At 35.5% G+C, this 23,583-nt stretch overlaps 1 protein-coding gene across 1 annotated transcript in view; it reads right to left on the reverse strand.

The window, feature by feature from the left end:
* Positions 1–20,399, reverse strand: part of CPSF30 (cleavage and polyadenylation specificity factor 30) — a 38,064-nt gene extending 17,665 nt beyond the window's left edge. Inside the window, exon 1 of the mRNA XM_089810424.1 lies at positions 19,102–20,399. Within this exon, the coding sequence (XP_089666550.1) occupies positions 19,102–19,466 (365 nt within the window). The 5' untranslated portion in view covers positions 19,467–20,399. The remainder of the gene's footprint in view (positions 1–19,101) is intronic.
* Positions 20,400–23,583: the final 3,184 nt, after the last annotated feature.

The following is a 23,583-nucleotide window of genomic DNA, read 5'->3' on the forward strand; positions in this document are numbered from 1 at the left end:
TGGTTCGAACCATGGTTCAAACCCGGGCGGACCAGGCTGGGAAAATCGAACCAGGTTCGAACCCAGCCAAGAACCCGCCCACGGACACGGAAATAAAGTGATTTATTTGCATTTTTTAATAATTTTTGGGGTCCACGTACCCTTAAAAGGTGTTATGAATTGGTTTTTTGCTCTCTCATAGTCATTTGTTGTTTCTAAATAGGTTGTTTTGCCTTGAAGGAGAGCACATAAGTTTTTGAGCAAGCATCTGGTTGTGCAAGGAGGAGTTTGAAGATTGACTTGTTGGTGTTCTTGAAGTGTTTGTGCATCATTTATACACATTTGCAAACTTGCAATGGCTGGAAAAGGACCAAGAGGTAAGATCTTATTCCATTTACTATTGTTTTGTTCTAGTTTTTCCATTTTTTTTTCATTTCTCTTTCAATCTTCATATGTTCTAAGTTCTTGAATCTTTTCCATTATTTCAAAATTCGTCATTTTCTTGCATATAGATTATGAACATATATCTAATTAGTAATTTATTGCCATAGGGAAAGGTTCGAAAGTAATGTCATCTACCTCTTCATCAATAGGCAACACCGAACAAAGAATGGAAACCAACTCTGATTCTCCTCTATGGAAGTATGTAGACATTATAAAACCCATTCCAAGAGGTGGTGCATTCTGTTGGAGATGTCGAGGATGTGATGTAGAAAGAAATAGTTCTTATTATCGTGTGGTAGGCCATCTATGTGGTTATACTGGAAGAGGAGTCAAGAAATGCCCTGGCAAAAATGGTGTCCCTATACCAAATCACACCGTGTTAAAATATATTGAAGAGCATGAGGCAGCAGAAGAGAGAGAAGGATGCAGGGCAATAGAACTCGGTAGTAGTAGCAATAAAAGTAAAAAAGCTAAGGGAATGCAGCCCCCCTCAGATGTTATTGTACAAGACCACCCCTTCTTCAATACTACAATGGACACTGACACTGAATCTGTCCCCATTGTACACAAAAGAAAGGGGCCAATAGAAACTTCTTTTCAAAACAAGGCCCGAGATATTGCTGACATTAAGGTGGGAAGATGCCTCTATGCAAATGGGTTGTCTTTTAATGTTGTCCGCTCTCCGTTTTGGAAGGACATGTTGAGGGGTGCCAATGAAGCTCCAAAAGGGTATTGTGGCCCCGGTTATGAGAAAGTGCGCACCACCTTGTTGGATGATGAGGTCCAACGGGTTGAAAATCAATTGAAGCCCATAAGGGACTCATGGGTTGAGACAGGGGTGACAATTGTTTCAGATGGATGGAAGGATTCTAGGAACCGTCCCTTGATCAATGTCCTTGCGATGTCCCCTAAAGGGGCAATGTTTCTAAAAGCAGTGGATTGTGAGGGCAAAGTAAAAGATGGGCCATTTATTGCTGATATCTTAATTAAGGCCATTGAACAAGTGGGTGCAAGAAACGTTGTCCAAGTCATAATGGACAACGCAAAGAATTGTAGAGCAGCAGGTTTGTTGGTTGAATCACGATATCCACATATCTTTTGGACACCTTGTGCAGTCCATTCACTCAATCTTATCCTACAAAAGATTGGGAACCAAATTGAGTGGATCAAAACAGTGTATGAAGAGGCTGAGGACATACAAATGTTTGTCACAAACCACCACATGACTCAATCTCTTTTCAGGAACTACTCAAAATTGGAGCTATTGAAGGTAAATGAACTTGAACTCAAATTAGTAATTGAATTTTTAATATTTGACAATTTCTGATTTTTCATATTTTACTTGTGCAATTTGCCAATGTTTATACTTTTCTTAGTTTTCTAAAATATGTATCTAATAGTTTTTTTTTCTCTAATTTATGTCACAGGTTGCTGAGACCCGTTTTGCATCACATATAATCGTCTTAAGACGACTTGTGCAAGTGAAAGATGCACTTCAAGGTATGGTAATCAGCAAAAATTGAGGTGTATGGAAGCAAAAGAACACTAAAAGGGCAAACAAAATAAAGGATAGGCTATTGGCTGACTCGTGGTGGGAACGTGTGGAATATCTCCTTAAGATCACCGAGCCCATTATGAGCATGCTTAGGTACACTGACATGGATAGGCCTTGCCTTGGAGAGATCTATGATGGCATAGACTCAATGATTGAGAAGATCAAGCAAGTTATAAATGAGCAAGACCAAGATCCGCAAGAGACCTTTTTCAAACAAGTGCAAAAAATTATTGATGAAAGATGGAACAAAATGACCACTCCATTACATTTGCTTGCCTATGCCTTGACCCCCAAATACTATAGCTCACAATATTGTGATCTACCAGGAAGGTTGCCACCATATAGAGATATGGAAGTGTCTGACGGGTACCAGGCAGCATTTAGAAGAATATTTCCTGATGATGATATAAGAGATGTAATCATGGATGAGTTCATGGCATTTGTCAATGCTTCAGGTCTAAGTAATGATGCTCTTCGTCATCGGTTCAAGAAGCATGCTCATGGTTGGTGGTACCTCCATGGCCAAAAATTCCGAACATTGCAGCCCCTTGCAATCAAAGTTATATCACAAGTAAGTTTTATTTTTTTTAAATTAGCTCACTTTATCTTCAAAAGAATTTTTAATAAGATTGAATTAATTCCTTTTTAATTGCCTACCCTATGTTGTCTTTATAGGTTGCTAGTTCTTCTGCATTAGAAAGAAATTGGAGCACCTATTCTTTCATCCACTCGGTGAAGCGCAATAGGTTGCAATCAAAAAAAGCTGAGAACCTAGTATTTGTGCATAACAACTTGCGCCTTCTTTCGCACAAGGGTCAAGAATACAAATAAGGGGAGACAAAGAAGTGGGATGTAGATGCAGAGATTGCGGACTTGGATGCTTCCACTGCTGCGCTTACAATTGATGATTTTGATGACTTTGATGCCAATACCATTGTTGATTCTGCTGCTGATCCCATTGGCCTTGGTGCAAGTAATAGTGTAGGCGAAGAAGGAGGAGATGAAGAAGAAGATGAAGAAGAAGATGAAGATGAAGAATGAAGAACTTAGAACTAGAAATTCAGAATTTTAATAGATTTTCATTCTCTTAGTTACTGTTAAACATTGAACGTGAAACAATTACACTTGAACTTGATATTTTAAATGTTTTGAATCTTTCATCTTTGATGTTGAAGTTGATTGAATTATGTTACTATATGATGGTATGCTCACCATGATACATTGATATGTTATTGCTTATGCTGTTTTAAAGTTTTAAATGTGTTTATGGTACTATGCTACATTCTAATTTTAACTCATGCTTCATAAAAATGTGTATATATATATATATATATATATATATATATATATATATATATATATATATATATATATATATATATATATATATATATATATATATATATATATATATAATTTTTACATGTTTTTGTACTAACGAACCCAAACAAACCCAAACCCCTTTCCAAAATTTCGTCGAACCAGCAAACCGATTCTCGAACCCGAACCCGAAACCGAACCACAAACCGGCAACTTAGAGTTTATTGAGTACAGAACAAAAGTTTAGATTAGAAGCTAAGATTGTTTGAACAAAGCTATATCGATTTAGGTCCATAGGTTACAAACACAGAGTTCTTGCTGGAGGTGTGATTTTTCCAGCCAGAGACTCTATTAAGATAATATCTTATACTTTCTATAATAGTCAACTACTTGTCTGTAGTCCGTCTTTCAGTCTAGATAGAAATGTTTCCTATCCTGTCTCTAGTTTTGTTTCTAATTCCGTCTTCAGTCTACGTTGTTTCTTTTAGAAACAACGTCCTTGTAATTCTTTATAAAGAACACATTTGTTCCTCTGTTAATCAATCAATCATCCGGAAATCCGTTAATCTGCCAACTCTTCTTGAATCTTGCAACATGGTATCAGAACTATTACTCTAACTTTTTCGAAAAAATTTATAATTTCTTCGTGAAATTATTTGTTTAAATTTTTTCAAAATTATTTTTGTTGAATTTCTCTAAAACCCGCTTAGGGTTTTCGGCCTAGAGAAATTCCCGAACTCGGGTCTGCCTGTGTTTGTTCAGCACACTCTAGCCCCATTCATCCATGCACATCGATCCTTGAAGAAAAATCTGCCATTTTTTATCAAGAAATCTGAAGTTTTTTCAAGCTTTTTTCCAGCTAGGGCCTTTTTTTCGAAACCCTAATTTTTGGGGTCGAAAAAATATTTTGTTTGCAGATTCTTGGTGGGTTTTTCGAGAGCTCAACTGGGTTGTCCTCCGTTTTTTCTGGGTGCCTCGATTTTTGTGCCTCAATTTTCGAGCCAGCGAATCCAAAAAACGACAGTAGATTCCTTTTGGGTTTTTCGAGCTCTCTTCTAGGTCATTCTTTGATTCTTCTGGGTCTTTCGTATTTTTGCCTCGAAGAACGTGCCTTCATAGATTTTAGCAATTTTTCATTGAAAAATGTGCGATGGCATCTCTAACAAATATTCTGCTCGAACATAATTCCAAATTCAATGGTCGCAATTATGGAACCTGGAAGCAACGCATCATCGCAATCTTCGAATATCGAAACACCGATCAACTTGTTCTGGGTGTTACGCAGCGTCCGACTTCTCCGGGTCCTGATCAAGGCGAAGCTGCATTTTTTGCCTTCTGAATTTGTTTCTGTTTTTTTATGGATTTGTTGATTTTCTCCTCAAAAATCATTTCAAGTTGTCTGTAATACGCAAGGTTGTGTGAGATTCTGGGTTTGTTGATTTTCTCCTCAAAAATCATTTCAAGTTGTCTGTAATACGCAAGGTTGTGTGAGATTCTGGGTTTGTTGATTTTCTCCTCAAAAATCATTTCAAGTTGTCTTTAATACGCAAGGTTGTGTGAGATTCTGGGTTTGTTGATTTTCTCTTCAAAAATCATTTCAAGTTGTCTGTAATACGCAAGGTTGCGTGAGATTCTAGGTTTTACCGTTTTTCCCACAAAAACGAAGTTTTGTAAATGCAACTTATTTCGAGTCATAGCACTCTTCTAGCAAAGCTTCTTGATTTCAGCATTCTGTAGATCCAAAGAGGGTCTCAGTTATCACAGAATGTTCCGACATCTGTACGTTGACCATTAAGGGAGGGTATTAAGATAATATCTTATACTTTCTATAATAGTCAAGTACTTGTCTGTAGGCCGTCTTTCAGTCTAGATAGGAATGTTTCCTATCCCGTCTCTTTTTTCTTCAGTCTAAATAGGAATGTTTCCTATCCTGTCTCTAGTTTTGTTTCTAATTCCGTCTTCAGTCTACGTTGTTTCTTTTAGAAACAACATCCTTGTAATTCTTTATAAGGAACACATCTGTTCCTCTGTTAATCAATCAATCATCCGGAAATCCATTAATCTGCCAACTCTTCTTGAATCTTGTAACAGACTCATGGATCAAATCGGTGGAAGAAATTCACAGTTTTCTCTCTCATGGTAAAATAGCACCACAAATCTGCAAAAAAACTATTTTTTGGTTCTTTTCATTTTTGCCAGATGTAAACAGAACAGGTTGAATTCACCGATGACTGCTTGGAGATGTAATTTGAAAACTTAATCAATGGTTGTTGTGCATTTGTATTTAAGTTTCCTCTCATTTACATTGTTTAGATACCAAACCCTAAAAAATGAAAATGCTGCTGTTAAACCGCTAAAAAGATCTTTTCTTTCCAACCATCTTATATTGTTGAGCATTTTTTTAGCTTTATTGTGCAAGCTTTTCTCAAATATTCAATATTCAAATGAATGAAAAATGTGCTTGTGTGCTTCTAGGGAAAAAGGCAATGTCTAGATTCTACAGCATAGCAATGCAAGATGGTGCAGAAAGGATTCTCTACGGAAGCCTGCCATACCAAGTGCAATCTGTTAGTGTAAATAATTAATTATTATTTACACTTTACTTATGTTTACTTAGGTTAAATGCATTATTTTATTATTTATTAGTTAGACACCTAGGAGTATGCATACTCATGTGAGTCGTCATGTTGACAACACAAGAGTTAGCAACTCTAATTTAGTACATGGTGTCTACAACAATAGAGTTTGCATGATCAACTGAGTTGTCATGTAGACAACACAGTTGTTTGCACTCTGATTAAGCACATGGTATCTACAACATCTTTTTATGTGACACACCTATGTAAAGCTTATCCTCTCATCATCACACTAACTTCTGTACTCAATGGAGGATAATCCACTCTTGGTGGACATGTGCTTAGTTGTGAGACTTATCATTTTGCTAACTCCTAGTCATTCTAGAGGCCTTTATATACAGGCACTTCTAGTGTACATGTACAATCAATTATCTATCATTGAATAATCTGATATCCAAAGAATCAATTATTCATATTGTTATTATGATCATACATCATTTGGTCCATATTGTGCTTTGTTATTGAGCTTCTTGATCTTGGCATCATTTTGCCTTAAGGCAAATTCTTACATGGTATAGAGCTATACCAAATTCTTACACAATCCAAGGCACAGTAACCTATAGTTAAATCAAGATCCTTATGAGAGAAGGTATCATCGATTTAAATATAACCTTGACCAAATTATTGTTGACCCAAGTGTATGGTTACAGATGCTAAAAACATTACCAAATTTATCTACCAAAATAATTGGATCCTTATTTAATATTAGAAAACACAACATGCAAATAGTGTGTGCAATAAAATGTGATGGAATCATAGATGAGAGGAAACTCCATCTTCTGTACCTACAATTTCTAATGATTTCATGTACAAATAAAATAGTTCTCCTTAATCATTTAATTGCAAAACCTAATTTGGTTTACACTCCAATCCTCATATCAATACCAGTATCCCTATATCTCCTAGTAATTATGGACAATATTTACCACAAACTTTCGCTTTAGAAAACATCTTAGGGATAATACTTCTCTCAAGAAAATGTTTGTGAGGAATGCCTAAATGAACTCTCCAAATTCAAAAATTAAAAAGACAAATATGCCACAAGGGCAATTTTTAAAGAGGTGTTTAAAATTAATGTGATACTCAAGGAAAGTAACAACTATAAGCGTTGAATATAATTTTACTACCTATTATTTGATTCTTTTTTGTTATTGTTATAGAATCTCTATCAACTTGAATTTTCATTTCATTTTCTTTAACAATAAAGCCTTCGATCAAAGTTTTGTGTTCCATCAATAAGAATAATAAGGAGTTGGAATATCATCTATATGCAGCTGTTAATTAAACCAGGCAGGCTATTTTGTATTATTATGGTAGGAACAAGTGAAAAAAATGAAATCATGTGACACATCATTGGTGTAAACAAATGAAACAACTCCATCAACTAGTACATGCCATAGTGTAGAACCTAAACACCAAACTTTACTTCATGGGTAGCGTTAACATTAAGGAGGTATCAATCAATGATGTGAAACAAAGGCCTTATAAACATAGTTCTAATGAGTTGGTAGTCTAACAAGTTGAAAATGGGAGGTTCTTTTCTTCATATTTATTCATTCAAAAGAAGAAAAACCAACTGATAGGTGAAAAGAAAATTAGTTTAATCAAACACTTGCTCTGTATATGCAATTTTAGGTTGAGTTTAAACATTATTTTTAATGGTTTTTATTGTATACTTGTTGTAGGAGGTTTCTTTTAAAGAAAACCAAACTATCTAAAGGCTAGCTAGCCATGTATTCTTACAGCCCTATAGCACTTCTGGGCGTGAGCACAATTGGAGCCTATTTGAGAGCATTCACACTAAGATGAGAGAAAACTTGCCCCAAAAGGACCTCAATGACATTGTCTTCAGCTAGTAGAACCTTAAAGACATTAAACCATATTAAGATTATATTATGAAAGATGCAGATGTAACATGCAAAAACAAATAACTAGATGTAACATTCAAAAATAAAGACCTCCTTGAAACTCAGAAAGGAGCAACAACAAAAGCTTTAGATTTTTTTTACACAATTATACATTGTTTGCAACTTTAAAAAAATGTTAACATGTTTGGAAGTCGTGTAATATTTGAATTATGAAAAAATCATAATCAAAATTGAGAAACAGACGTGTTCTCTAAATTGCATGTATTGATTTGTCTTTGCTGTGTAATTATGTAGTTTTATTTTGCCCAGTCCTGAGCCTGAGTAATATTTTGGGTTGAAAAGTTTTGGTAAAGTCCCACTTTGAACTGTGTGAGATTATAAATGAGGAAAAAACACAGGAGTTGACTTTGAAGGCTTTGAAGGAAATATGCCAGTTAGATGTCAAGAAAAAAAATTGACTTTGAAGGCTTTGAAGGAAATATGCTAGATAGATGTCAAGAAAAAAATTAAGTGTACAATGGAGAGACTAAACAGGTGGAAGGAAAGGTTTTGGCATAGGCAAAAACGTTAAGAATCTTACTATATTGAAATGACAGGATACTAACAAAGAGGTCATAGCAGAAGAATTTTCAAGGAAACTGTAAAAGATATTTTTAGCGCCACAGTTGTGCGTATGAACGTCAGAAAAATAGATAAGCTGATGGAAAGCTCAAGATGATCCATTTCGTTGAAGCAAACAAGGGTAGGAGTTTAACAGAGTCGACTGTCGAGTATTGTCGAAGCCAAAGACAAATTAATGGCATTCAATTGAGAGAAATTGGCAATAAATATTTGATTAATTATCACAATTTTGACATGCAACACTATCTAAAACAGATCATCATTTGTCTTGATCCCAATTTTTTGAGGACAAATAAATCAGAATTTATTCATGAATATTGCATTCCAGTTTCTTACAGGCTTTTTAATTTTTCAATGAATACCTTTTTAATAATTTACACCATTTAATATTACAAATTTGGAAATTTAGCACAGTGGCACATTTTGATTTTATAAACATTGCATAGTGTAGGCCACAACAAAGGTACACATTTTTTAGTTGTTATCTATTTGATTCACGGTGGCTTAGGAAACTCAAAAAAGATAAAAGCAAAGAGTACTGTTTTTCAGGGTTTTTAGTTTATCGTTAGTATTTAGGTCAGTTCAGGCATTTTTCAAGATGTTTTGTTTATCTTTAGAATTTAGGTCGGTTAGGCACCTATGTTTTGAAAATGTAGATTATAACAATTAGGCTTCCAGATGTAATGGTTCACAATTTTTATGCTAAAATGAAAAACCCTAACCATTAGGACTTAAAAGTCCATAGTTAATTGAAAAGTCACGAGTTCTCACAAGACAAATTGCTCATTTCTCAGCTACAAGTTTTCCTGATTTCTCAGCAAGTTACCATGATAAGTAGGAGATAATTTCCACAGCAAGTCAAATTGTGATATTGCTATCAGGGTTTAACTGTGTAATTTTGAGTCAAAGTCATTGACCCATGTTTCATGAATAGTGATTCAACACGAATCCATCTGTCATGAGAATAAATGGAACACTTAGCACTCATTGGATCTAGGCGATGCTCACAGGGGTGAAGCACTGGGACTTCCCGGGAGGTCACCCATCCCAGTACTACTCCAGCCTGAGCACGCTTAACTACGGAGTTTCCTCCATGGTTAAACCCAAAGCTTGCAACCCCATTTGCAAAACCTTCACCAAGTGTTGTGCCTTATGAACCATTCATTAAGCTTTGGGTTTAACCATGGAGGGAACTCCGTAGTTAAGCGCGCTCAGGCTGGAGTAGTACTGGGATGGGTGACCTCCTGGGAAGTCCCAGTGCTTCACCCCTGTGAGCATCACCTAGATCCAATGAGTGCTAAGCTCTGATACCGATTCGTGGCGCTGCTCCCTGGCTTCCGCATCCGATACGGACAGATGCGAGAAGCCTCCGAATGCCTGCGGATGGCTTCCGAGCAGCATCCGCAGGGAATCCGGGAGCATCCGGATGCATCCGCGGGAGTTAGGCGGAAAACTAATAAAATAAAGTATATTTTAACTTAAAACTATGAAACAACCTGTGACTAAAAGCATTTTTTAAAGCATTTTTTCACAATAAAACCCTAAAACGACCCTAGAAGACAACATAGAAGCATTCACAAGAGTCATTTTAGAGTTTTGTTTGCACCTACAGCCACTCCTTCATTGTGAAGCTAAGTTCAGCATTTTCGAAGAGGATCGATCGAAGAGGGAGAGATAGCTTTCTCAAAGAAGTTTAAACCATTCAACGTAAGTGATCAATCCTTTTCTTGAGTATTTAGATGAATTTTTTTGAGTTTTTGATGATTTTTTTAAGTTCTTGAAGATTTTTTTTTTTTTAAATTTCAATTTTTTTTTTTGAAAGATATGTAGAAGCAACTTTGGGTATCTATTTTAGTAGTTTTTCTCACTTCTTTCCACTTGTATGCATGATCATTGATGTTCATCGTTGTTAGGAACTAATTAAAATTTATTTATTTTCTTATAAAATAGGTTGCAAAAAACTAGGCAAGAATGGATACCGGTGGTAGTGCTAGTCAAAGTTCAATGGGGGGCCAAGGAGGGGAAGGGACTGATAATTTCAAAATTGATGTAGGTTCTCCTTTGTGAAAACATACAACACGAATATCACAGGTTTCAGGAGGTGGCTCATACTATTGGAAGTGCAATTATTGTCAAAGTAACAAAGGAAAACCTTTCAATAGCTCATATTCTCGAGTGAAGCTTCATTTTATGGGCCCTGCTGGCAAAGTATTTGGAATGTGCAAAGGCAAAAATGGTACTGGGATGACTAGCGCGGAAATACTTTCATTTGTAAAAGAACAAGAAGCTGCTGATGCATTGATCAATAGATCAAAAAAAAGCTACTATCAAGGTCCTTCCTCAAAGAGCAAGCCAAAGACACCCACTGAACCAATGGCATCCTCCCAACACCCATTCTTGCAGGTACCTGTGCCAGAAGAGGATGAGGAAGAAGTGGAAATTTCAACCCGTAAAAGAGGCCCATTGGACACCGCATTTAAAATGGGGGCAAGAGACCGCGCTGATGAAGCTATTGCACGTTGCCTCTATGCGAATGGGCTTTCTTTCAACTTGGTGAGATCACCATATTGGAAGGAAATGGTGGCAGCAATCAAAGAATCACCAGCTGACTACACAAGCCCGAGCTATGAAAAGGTGTGTACAACTTTATTGCAACAAGAGAGGGCACATATAGAGAGAGACCTGCAACCAATCAAAAAATCTTGGAAAACTTCGGGCCTAACTATTGTGTCAAATGGTTGGAAGGATACAAGAAACTAGCCACTGATTAATGTGATTGCAATTTCCCCCAAAGGGGCAATGTTTTTGAAGGCCATTGATTGTGAAGGGCAAGTGAAGGATTCGGAATTCATTTCTAGAATTCTCATTGAGGCCATTGAGATGGTGGGTAGTGAGAATGTGGTACAGGTGGTCACTGACAATGCCAAAAATTGCAGGGGTGTGGGTGCTTTAGTTGAGAGTCGGTATGACCATATTTTTTGGACTCCATGCACTGTTCACTCCCTTAACTTAATCACTGAAGTAGATTAAGTGAAGAAAATATATGAAGAGGGGGAGGACATACAAATGTTTGTGACCAACCACCACATGTCACAATCCATTTTTAGAACATACTCCAAATTGGAGTTGCTGAAGGTAAATTAATTTTTTTAAATTACTAAGTTTCATGGTTTTGTAATTTAGTTAAAAATTAAAATTTATAATTATATTGTCAATTGACATATTGCTAACTTGCTTAGGTTGCTGAGACCCGTTTTGCATCTCATACAATCGTTATGAGATGACTCCTCAAGGTAAAAGATGCATTAAGTCAAATGGTCATCGGTCATCAATGGGGTGTATGGGAGATCTCAAATTCAGAAGGAGCACAAAGGATCAAGAATTTGATCTTGAATGAGAGTTGGTGGGCTCGTGTGGCATATGTATTGGATTTCACCGAGCCCATCATGACTATGCTCCATTTTGCTGATACAGATACACCTTGCTTAGGGGATGTGTATGATGGCATGGACACCATGGTTGAGAAGGTAAAACATTCTATACAAGCACATGAGAGTGACCCCACACAATGTGAAGCCTTATGCAAACAAGTGCAAGCAATTATCAACCATCGCTGGAATAAGATGACTACCCCATTGCACCTCCTTGCATATGCCTTATCTCCTAGGTACTGTAGTGAGGAGATAGCTGGTATGCCGAGTAGAGTTGCACCATTTGCGGATGAGGAGGTTGCTAAGGGGTGCCACAAAGCCCTTTCAAGACTCTTCCCACTGGAAGAAATGCATGAAAAAGTGAGGGAAGAATTTGGGTTGTTTGCTTCGGGGTTAAAGCATTCTCCATTTGCATTAAAGGACCAAAATAGAATGGGAGCTATCACATGGTGGTACATGTATGGTCAACCTTTCAAGCATCTTCAACCTCTTGCAATCAAAGTCCTATCACAAGTAAGTTTTTTATTTTGTTTTGTAAATTTGTTTTAAAATTTTATGTTTACACTTGCATTGTAGAATTTAGTGTTTCACACATTCTATAAAATTAATTTGCTTTTCATTTGTATGTTTTGTGACAACTATATAGGTTGCTAGTTCTTCTGCTGCTGAAAGGAATTGGAGTACATACTCCTTTATCCATTCGGTGAAGCGCAACCGGTTAGGCTCCAAGAAAGCTGAGGACTTGGTCTTTGTCCACACTAACTTGCGTCTTTTGTCACGTAAGAATGATCATTACAAGGAAGGGGCAACAAAGCTTTGGGATGTAGCCCCTGAGTGTGCAGATTTGGATGCAACACTTCATGATCTTGTTACAATTGGAGACGGTGATGATGTTAGTGTGGCACGTGGTGCATCTAGCATAAGTGGAACCATGCTTGGTTCAAATGATCTTTCAGCAGTTGGAGATGACAATGAGAATGTGGATTTTCTTGCAAATCCCTATGATTCAGAGCCAGACTCTGATTGATTGAATCTTCAGACTTCAATCATTTACCATGTTTTTAAATTTTATTTTGTTGGAATCTTGAACATGACCTATTTGAACTTATTGTTTAAGAGTCAAGACTAAACGCTAATGTTGGACAAGCACATATTGATATTGATATATGAATATCATATGAATTTTGAAATATCTTGAATTTTGTTTAAAGGTTCAATTAACTGTTAAGTATCATAGATTCATAGTCATATTATGCTTTATCAAATGATTTGTTTTTGTATATTTCTTGCATTTCGTTGCATATGTTAATATTATATATATATATATATATATATATATATATATATATATACGTTTCCTCCCGCATCCGCATCCAAAAAAAAAAAAATCCCCGCATCCCGTATCCGCTTCCGGAATCCGCATCCGAATCGGTAACTTAGGTGCTAAGTGTTCCATTTATTCTCATGACAGATGGATTCGTGTTGAATCACTACTCATGAAACATGGGTCAATGACTTTGACTCAAAATTACACAGTTAAATCCTGATAGCAATATCACAAAGTTACCATGAGTTAAAAATTTCTCACTTATTGATGCAAAAAAGAACAGTCTGCAGCCACAAAAGTATCAAAACACTTCATTTTTCACAGTTTCATCTTGAAGCTGTAACTCCTGCCATGCATTGACAGCATTCTATGCATTTTTTAACAATTTTTTACATACTTTTGAATGATCTTAGGCTGTTTCCATGATTTGTTTTCAGACATTTAATTTGTTTCTCTGTCTCATTCTAGGGTTTTAATACACTTTTTTTAAATTTAGCAACTACATGGGTAAGCTACACAAGAGGTAGAAGAAAACAAGGTCAACAGGACAATTGGGGTGAGACTATCAAGAGTATCATTTGGGTAAGAATATCGTTCCGGAACAATATTCTTCCTCAAGCCAATTAACTGTCATCTATTAAAATATTGTAATGTTTATTTAATGGCCATCTTAGTTAGTATTTAGTTTATTAGGTAGCTATTATTATCATCTTAGAGCTTAGCTACCGGATTCACACCCTAGACCCTTGAACCGGGTCTGGATGCAAACCCAATTCAGGTTTGTGTGGGGATCCTTGCTGGATCCAGATAGGGTCCTTGATCAGACTTGTGGCCCAAAAAACATTAAAAACAGAATTTACTTTTTCTTTCTGACCCTAAAACAGCCCCATATGAAGCATCCAAATACATTTCATTTCACATTTGCTCTCTCCATCTTGCAAGTTTGAAGTGAGGTATATAATACACACTCATACAGACACAAATCCATGTACCAATTTCTCATATCTAAGCCCATCCCCAAACCTAAACCGATAACTTCGTTTTTTGTAAACATATATAAGGAGCTTTCATCTCCTTTATTTAATACAACATCGATTTACCATAACATAGGGAGAGGACCCAGTACTTGAACACCCTGACTTTGAGTTTATCAAAATCCTATGTGAAAATTTCAAATCACTCCCATTTTTTGACAGCAGCTTACTTGCCATGACACCTACTTATAACTAAGGCTTCAAGTCCACATCACCTGCTATGATGCCACATCAGCATGCTTTTTGCCAAGTTGTCCAAAACAGCCCAAATAAAAAGTAAGACCAATGCTCGTGCATAAAGGGTACCCATACTAGAATAGCTGATGTGGCATCACATCATTGGTTAATTTTTATAACTAAGGGTAGATTTTATTCAATTTTGGGTAGTAAGCATTGTAATAACAACTCTAAAGTCACAAGTATTGGTACAATGTTGTCAAAAAAAATTGGGCATTAAGTCCATAAGTGTAGGTATCAAGTCAACATCTCCTATCACAACTATTGGAACGATTTCAATTATTGGGTCCTCTCCCCTAGCATCAAAGCAGGTCAATATGATTTCATGAGATTTGGCAAAAAAAATTAAAAATTATTCAAGCCTCTTCTGATCTAGAATGTTTTTCTAGAAATTTATTTTATGAGTTTAATAAAACCCTTGGAGGTATTTTATCATAATTTTGTGCTCAATCTTCAAAGATTTTTGCTGAAAATCACGAACCTAGTTGTTGATTTTGATCACATGATTTCCTGGTTTGAGCAAAAGTCTCTAATTTTAGAAAGTTGTGTGTACTTGCATGTGAGTTACATGTGCATTTTGTAAGCTCATGTTGCTTGCATGTGTTTTTAGTGAATTGTGTTGCTTGCAAATGTTGTTTACTACAAGAAGTCTCATTTTTTGGTGCATAAAAGTTTCTCTAATGGGTTTTCATAAATTTTTCCCTTGAAAACCTTTTGATGGGTTTTCAAAATATTTTCCCTTATTAAAATTCTAATAGGCTTTCATAATTTTTTGCCGTACAAAACATTTCTAGTGGCTTTAAATTATTTGTTGGGTTTTACTCGTTTTAAAGAAAAAATTATCCTCAAAAATTATTTATTGAATATAATGGTTTTGCCTCGAAAATTCACTTTTATATTCTTGATAAAAATTCTAATAGGCTTTCATCATTTTTTGCCTTGAAAATTTTTCTATTGGCTTTTAATTATTTGTTGGGTTTTATTCATTTTGATAATTTTATCCTCAATAATTATTTATTGAGTTTAATGTTTTTGCCTCGAAAATGAACTTTAACATTCTTGATCATGTGTGAGTTCTATTTTTTAGTATTAACTAATTTTAAACCTCAAAAATCATGTCCAGTTTTTCTGAACTTTTTTCCTCAAAATTTGTTTTTGGTTTCTAAAATTTGCGAAGTTCGTGCGGGATTTTCTATCAAAGATTCTTGTTTTAGGGTTTTTACTATTTTTTCTAAAAAATGATGCTTTGTTAAATTCAAATCATTGTATCTTGAAGTATGTTTTGGGAAATCCTACTCATCTATAGTAGTTTGAAAGGGTTTTCAATTTTCCCTCAAAATCATGGCACTTGTTCTCAATGTGTGCCTCTATATAGGGAAGGACAGTTTTGTTATCCAACAAAAGGTTGGGCGTTTTGCATTGGTTTTTGGCTAGAAGGTTTAACTTTAAAATTCTGTGAGGGTTAGTGGCAGAGTCAATAGCAAGCTCTTTTCTTTTGTTGCAGAGCATTCTTAAGCAGGGGGCAGCTCTCTCTGTAATTATGGACAAATTTTGGCTACTATTGGTCATTAATATTCTGCAAATCCAGGGAGGCACTCAGCAACAGTAGAACATTCTGAAAAAATTACAAACACAAGTTATACTTCAATTCCACCCACGTAGCCACTTGGTGATGACCCCACTCTAGGCCTGAGGGAGTAAAAGTGAGACCTTGTGTTCAGTGCCAGGCAATTTTTTAGGGTTTCCTATTTTTCAGGAACCAAGTGAAATTTTTTGACCTAGTCCTAGATTCACTAGGTGGGCTCACTGAGACCCCAATTTCCAAAAGATTCAATTTCCGAGTTGTTTTGAGGGAGTTATGAATTTTTGTAAAGTTGTTGCAGGCAACTATAGTCTTTTTAATAAATTAAAATTAAATGACTTATTAAGCCATTTTAATTTTTATAACTTGAAAATAAAGTTCTCCTAGGTTGGGCACCTAAGTGGCAAAAGGAAATTAGGGTGAAAAGGGTTTTCTCAGCCCTACATAAGTTGAACACCAGCCCTATATGTTTCATTTTACTTTAGGAAGAGGCATTGTTTTTGCACACTAAATATTTTGCCCTCATTCTTTCATCCTATGGCGGCTAGGGTTTGGAGTCTTCTTGGGAATGCATACTCTGCAGGAATACAGTGACTTAGAGTTTGTGAAAGATCAAACAAATAGTTGCAGCCAGTTTGCTGGAATTTATTGAGATTTGTAATTTCCAGCACTTTGATTTTGTTGCTTCAATAAAATTAGGCTCTGGACACGGGAATGTTGGAAATAAGCCTTTAATATATTTTTTGCAGTATTCAATTATTGTATTTGAATCTCAGCTTCTCATTATTTTGACAACTCTATAACTGAAATCCAAAACAAAAACCAAATTCTGCAAATTCTCTCTAATTCCAAAAGATCACACAAAAATATTTAAATTAAATTTTTAAAAAGTACAAAGGCAGGGTTGAACTGGATGGTTTCTTCACACACTTAGAAGTTTCACTCATAAGAAAAATTAGTAAAATATTAATATGTATAGGTAATTTATGATCATATGAGACTGTGATGTATACTGAACTTCTTTTTAGATCGACTAATAAACACAACCACTAATCAATTTTCTATTTTCATTTCGATGCATCTTTTTTGGGATAATTTTGCAAATTGTGTTTTTATGTTTAGAAATTTTTCCAACTTTTGCGAAGTTTTGCCGACTTTCAGAAAAATTGCCATGTCATCAAGTCCAAGTCAAATGTAGACCTGGCATGTTTTTCATAGTGACAACTTTTTTATTAATATGATTTAAACTTTAAATGTCATTCCATGGAATATGGGGCCCCTAACAAGCCCTATCATATTATCATGCTGGGTTTGAAACTCTAAGAAACTGATTAATTATATAAAAAAGCAAAGTCATCTAAATATATACAACTAAAATAAATATAATTAATATAACTCAAAAATAATACCTAAATGACCAGTAACTAAGTTCTAAAATAACAAGCTAAAAATAGCAAGAACATAGGATACTAAAAATAGTCGAATACCCTCCCTTATCTTTTGAATTTTTGTTTGAATTTTTTTTATACACTACATGAAGAGATTTTAGTTTTAAAAAAAGGGAATGTCCCCTATTTTTGCTATAATAGGGAATGTCCCCTCAACCTCACAAGAATGCCTAGGGCATAATGGACATCAACCAAACTCTCTCTTGAGAATGTATCTCTCTAGAACACAACATTATAGCAAACACAACCCTAATTCCAACAAAATAAAATGTAGTTTTTATAAAATTGGGTACATTTGTTGAATAAATTTTGTCAAAGGTATCAACGCATGATAGCTTGCAAAAACAGCCTCACTAATGTAACTCCATAAAGTTTTACCGTCCCTTGAGGCCTATGCAAAAATCAAAATCTATAGGGCAAGGATAACACTGAAAGCAACATTCACTAAGTAGGGAATAAAACCTTTGAAAAAGGACAAGCCAACACAAGATTCTTGTGTAAATACTATATATCTTTACACTTTGAACATAAAAAAATTAATATGGTTGGGGAAAACATAAATGTGTTATGTTATGGTGCAAAACATTCAACCCTTGCCTTCAAAGTTGTTCCCAAGTTTTTGGTTCATAAAGTCATATGGTGTGACCTCATTGACAAATCTAATCTTTCATGTAGTTTGTGCCTTTGTGCCTTTGTTGGGAAAATTAACCCCTCCCCAACATGGAAACGAGAAGATCAATGACGACAAGATGCATTTTAATAATAGTGCCTTCTATGCCCTTGCAGTGAGCTATAAACCTTGTATAATTCCATAGAAACCTTATTTTGAACATGCTTAAAGGCTCGGTGGGTTATCTCCTAAAAAGTCTGAAATTAATGGCGAACCACTATGGGATCAACAGGAAACCTCAAATGATCAAAAAAGTCCATATACAGTCACTAATATACCCAAAGATAGATGAACATCACCGTTTGAACCAAATATAGACATTAGGAGTAGGAGCAACCTGAAGGCCTCGTGCCCCAACAATTAGCCCTCCATGCTTGGAGGCCTTGCAAAGGGTAAACATTCAAACCCTAAAGCTCCTATTCAAAGCACATGGATGTGGCATATGATGAGAGTTACTCACTATGGGTGAGAGTCAAATCCCTCCCCAACAAATTGACATAGTGAGAGCTAACTTTATGCATGCCCTCTCTAAAGAGCTACAAAGGGAAACAACTGCTAGATGATTCCAAAGAAAGATTTGTTCTCCTCATTTTTGCCATGTTGTACTCTTATGCATGCAACCCAACCCTTCTGGCCCCATTGGCCACCGATTTGGACTAGCAGACATATATTAAATCAATTTCACTTTCAATAAAGAAAACCAGGAGACTGCAGTATAGTCCACTTTAACAGCGTAAATTCCAGCCTCCTTGCTCCTGTCCTAGTAAACCTTCAGACATAAGAACACCACAAATCCATTCTTTTTCCCTTTGTTTATAGATATCTATAATTTATTGTGTTCTTTATGCATGAGACCCCGTATACTGTTATGGGATGGTGCAGATAAGTAATATCAATTTCAATTTCAAGTTATAGAAAGGAAATAATAATAAAAAAATAAAAAGCTTACATATTACACTCTTTAATTTCATCATTGCTGTGCTTGTAGACACAGTCCTGCTCGCGGCATTCCCCAAACCGTGCAAAGAATCGACAGACTGGCATTCTGCTCTTGTCATACTGATGTAGAAACCCACAAGAGTCTCCCTTCATACACAAGCTCCTAAGCCAGTGTCTGCAAACGGTCTGTCTGAAACTCCTGCTCCCAGACTGAGCTGCTGGTCTATTAGCAGCCGGTGCTAAAATTGAAGGAGTCCCCAGATTAATATCACTTGAGTTCAGAGAGCTTCCTAAGGCTGGGGGATTGCTAGAATTAGGCCCTGTCTCTAATCCACCCTCGAAATCAAAACTCAGGCCCCCCTCTGGATCCTCCATCGCACTAAAAGCCTGATTCTAACCCTTATTAGTCCTTCATTTAACACCAGTCCCTACAAAATGCCAAATCTCTTTTTCTCCGCTTGAAATATGCCCACCTAACCCTACCTACAAACCAACACAATTTTCTTCTAATTTTCTTTCAGCGATCTTTTCTCAAAGATTGTGTACGTTCTATTCGGGACGCAGCAAAGCGATTTCAAGCACTTTTTCTCACTTGCAAAAATGCTACAGTATCCCTGATCCTAATTTAGAAACAGAATAGTTTCTTCGATGTTTCTCAGTAGTTTCGTTTCTGGAAACCCTTTCTATTTACAATACTATTGCCAAAAGAAAATTTTCCAGTCCCTTTTCCCTGACCAAAGGAGATATTTCAAAGCCCTAACCCTAAGGGCGAAGCCGCTCCAAAAAATAACCTTTGGCTGCCAGAACAATTTCTTGTATCCTAAACTACAGCCAAAAACTCCAAGCTCTTTTTCTCCGCTCGGAAAATATTCCCCAACTCCAGAAACTCTAACAGCATTCGTCAAAATGCAGGCTAAAACACCCATGGGAAAGTGCTCCGACCCAATCTGAGCTCCGACAGCTCCATTTGATATCAATATATCGAAATCTTCGCCCGACTCATTTTCCACGATTTACGCCGCAGTTGTTCACCCGTTTCAGCACCTTTGATCTCTTTCGAGCCACTTAAAACTCTGTACTCCGATTCTCACTAACTGGCTGAGGAAATCTGATGTCCCTGATCCTTCTAGATCTGCCTTTGAGTTTGCGGCGCAGTCTGCAGGCTCAAAACCCTCTCCAACGAGTTTTTTCGGGTATATTTGACGAGGACGTGAATTTCACCGAATGATTTGTCCGTTTGAACGATCGGATACACCGTTGTTTCAGAGTTACCCCTCCGATGAGCCAAAAATGCGTAAACTTTAATCAGGAATCATATTCGTCTACGATTCATTTCAACTGAAGAATTTTGGATTTGCTTGCATTAAACAGACTGCATCTTTTCCAAGTTGAAGGGTCAAAATTATTCAGGCTTATTCCTTGCTTCACATCGGACGGTCAGCATGACGGGATAAGTTTTGCCCTTTTTCTGATGGGAGAGCACTATTCCTAGTATATTGGTCTAAATCTGGCCCGTTGCTTTTGGTCATAAAATGGGGGGAATTATTACTTCATAGGTATATTTTTTATTATTGAAACTAAATTATTCTATTTTTAAAAAATTTAGACTAATTTTCGAATCATTTATTATTATATCATAAGTAATTTCTTACATTATATAGAAATAAATATGATAATATTTAATTATAATATAAATTTATATTTATATTAGTTAATTATTTGAAAAGTAAAAAAATCAAGATTTATAGTCTGTGAAAATTGTTAATATCTTTTAAAAAAAAATTTTTAAATTTTGATATTATTGAAAAAGGAGTTATTAATAATTTTGATAATAATATATGATAAACAAAGAATAATTAGGTATGAAAAAAAAAATTAGTATAATGTGTCAATGTTATGAGGGGAAAATTTTCATCAAATAAGTGTCATTTATTTCCTTTTCATCAAATAACTATTATTCACTTTTTTCCATAGTAAAATGAATTTTCACTTCATTTTCATAGAAACATGAATTTTTAGTTCACCATTCAATTGAAATGTGAACTTTAAGATAACTTTATGCTTTCTACCTATAAGACAATGTTCTAAAACTATCAAGTGCATCTATAACTATCTACTAATTAGAGACATAAATATAAGTAAACATCTAAAATGAATCTTTGAATTTAGAATCTTCATTAATAAATCATTTAATGTTTTAAGATTATAAATATTTTTAAGAAAATGTATTGTTATAATAAGTTGGTTTAAGCCTAGATTATAAAGGTGAAGTAACATACTCTTAATGACTTTTGTAATGACTTTTGTAGGATACCTAAAACAATGTAATCTACATACTTCACATAAAACAATGTAATCTAAACACTTCTCTCTTAATAAAAAAAACTATATCAACACCATAATCACTCCTTTGAAAAGTCTAATATTTACCAAAAGTTAATTTTTAAGATGTCTCTATTATAAGAGATACTCCAAGACTAGACAAGCTCATTCCATCTCTATCCTTCCAAGAAAATCTTTACCATATTCATGCAACCATTCCATTAGTGAATAATAGCAACTACATGCACTTCCACAGCCTACTAGAAAAAGGAACTACAACATCATTCAAGCTAAACTTTAAATGAACTCTAGCATTGAAAAATAATCTATATGAACAATATATAACATAAATGCACATTTGAAGATGGAAAAAAAATGTGCATAAAGAATTTTTGTATTGTTTATAATATAATAATATAGTAGTGTTTATTTTACCATAATAGAATTTGAATTGAAAAACATTAAGAAATCATGCCTTAAGCAATTATCATTCTATTAATTGCTCCTTTTGTTTTCCACTACAAGCAAAAGATTGAGAATAAGTATCAACGAGATGAAATATTAAGGTAAAGTGAGATTATCCATAACACATTGCTCTAAATTTCCTTCAACTTACTTCAACCCTCGTCATGTTCTTGAACATGAATTCTCTCTTACTAAATCTTAATCATGAAATCATTTCACCCAAACAATACTTATTATTCAAAGTCATTGTTTGCAAATGGACCTTTAAAGGCATGGTGAATCACTCGGGTGTACCATTATAAAGATGGCATCCAAACCTAACATCAAAAAGATTCATCTTATCCCATTTTCAGCCTTATAAACCCTATTATCAGCACCTACAGTGATACTTGATCTAAACCAAACTTCTCAATGTATCTTCTTCAATCTTTGTTTCCAATCAATTATAGTAAATGTCAAAGAAAGTAGTAGCAGCACATAATTTTAACTTGCTCTAAAAACAACACTTCAACACTATTTGATACTCTAAGTAAGACAATCTCATGCTTTAAGGGTTTATTGTTGTAAAGGCATCCATGAAAATAGACTTGCATTAGTTTATCATCACTTTGCATTATCAAATATTAGTGTTTATACATTCACTTCTCATATTTAACTTTAACTACTATATCATCATTAAGAGGTCAACATCTATGAAGTTGTGATATTGCTATCAGGATTTAACTGTGTGATTTTTGAGTCAAACTCATTGACCCATGTTTCATGAGTAGTGATTCAACATGAATCAATTTATTCTCATTGACCCATGTTTCATGAGGAGCGATTCAACATGAATCCATCTCTCATGGGAATAAATGGAACACTTAGCACTCATTGGATCTAGGTGATACTCACAAGGGTGAAGCACCGGGACTTCCCGGGAGGTCACCCATCACAGTACTACTCTAGCCTGAGCGCGCTTAACTACGAAGTTTCCTCCATGGTTAAACCCAAAGCTTGCAACCCCATTTGCAAAACCTTCACCAAGTGTTGTGCCTTATGAACCATTCATTAGAAAGCCCCTTAAGCTCATCAATTGATAAGTAGGAGATAATTTCCACAACAAGTCAAATTGTGATATTGCTATCAGGATTTAACTGTGTGATTTTTGAGTCAAACTAATTAGCCCATGTTTCATGAGTAGTGATTCAACATGAATCCATCTCTCATGAGAATAAATGGAACACTTAGCACTCATTGGATCTAGGTGATGCTCACAAGGGTGAAGCACTGAGACTTCCCAAGAGGTCACTCGTTGCAGTATTACTCCAGCGTGAGCGCGCTTAACTACTGAGTTTCCTCCATGGTTAAACCCAAAGCTTGCAACCCCATTTGCAAAACCTTCACCAAGTGTTGTACCGTATGAACCATTCATTAGAAAGCCCCTTAAGCTCATCAATTGATAAGTAGGAGATAATTTCCACAGCAAGTCAAATTGTGATATCTAGGTGATGCTCACAAGGGTGAAGCACCGAGACTTCCCGAGAGGTCACCCATCCCAATACTACTCCAGCCTGAGTGCTCTTAACTATCGAGTTTCCTCCATGGTTAAACCCAAAGCTTGCAACCCCATTTGCAAAATTTTCACCAAGTGTTGTACCTTATGAAACATTCATTAGAAAGCCCCTTAAGCTCATCAATTTGTAAGTAGGAGATAATTTCCACA

This window comes from Cupressus sempervirens, chromosome 11 (assembly GCF_028749045.1).
Source record: "Cupressus sempervirens isolate cs-2001-9-10 chromosome 11, ASM2874904v1, whole genome shotgun sequence".
NCBI lineage: Eukaryota > Viridiplantae > Streptophyta > Pinopsida > Cupressales > Cupressaceae > Cupressus > Cupressus sempervirens.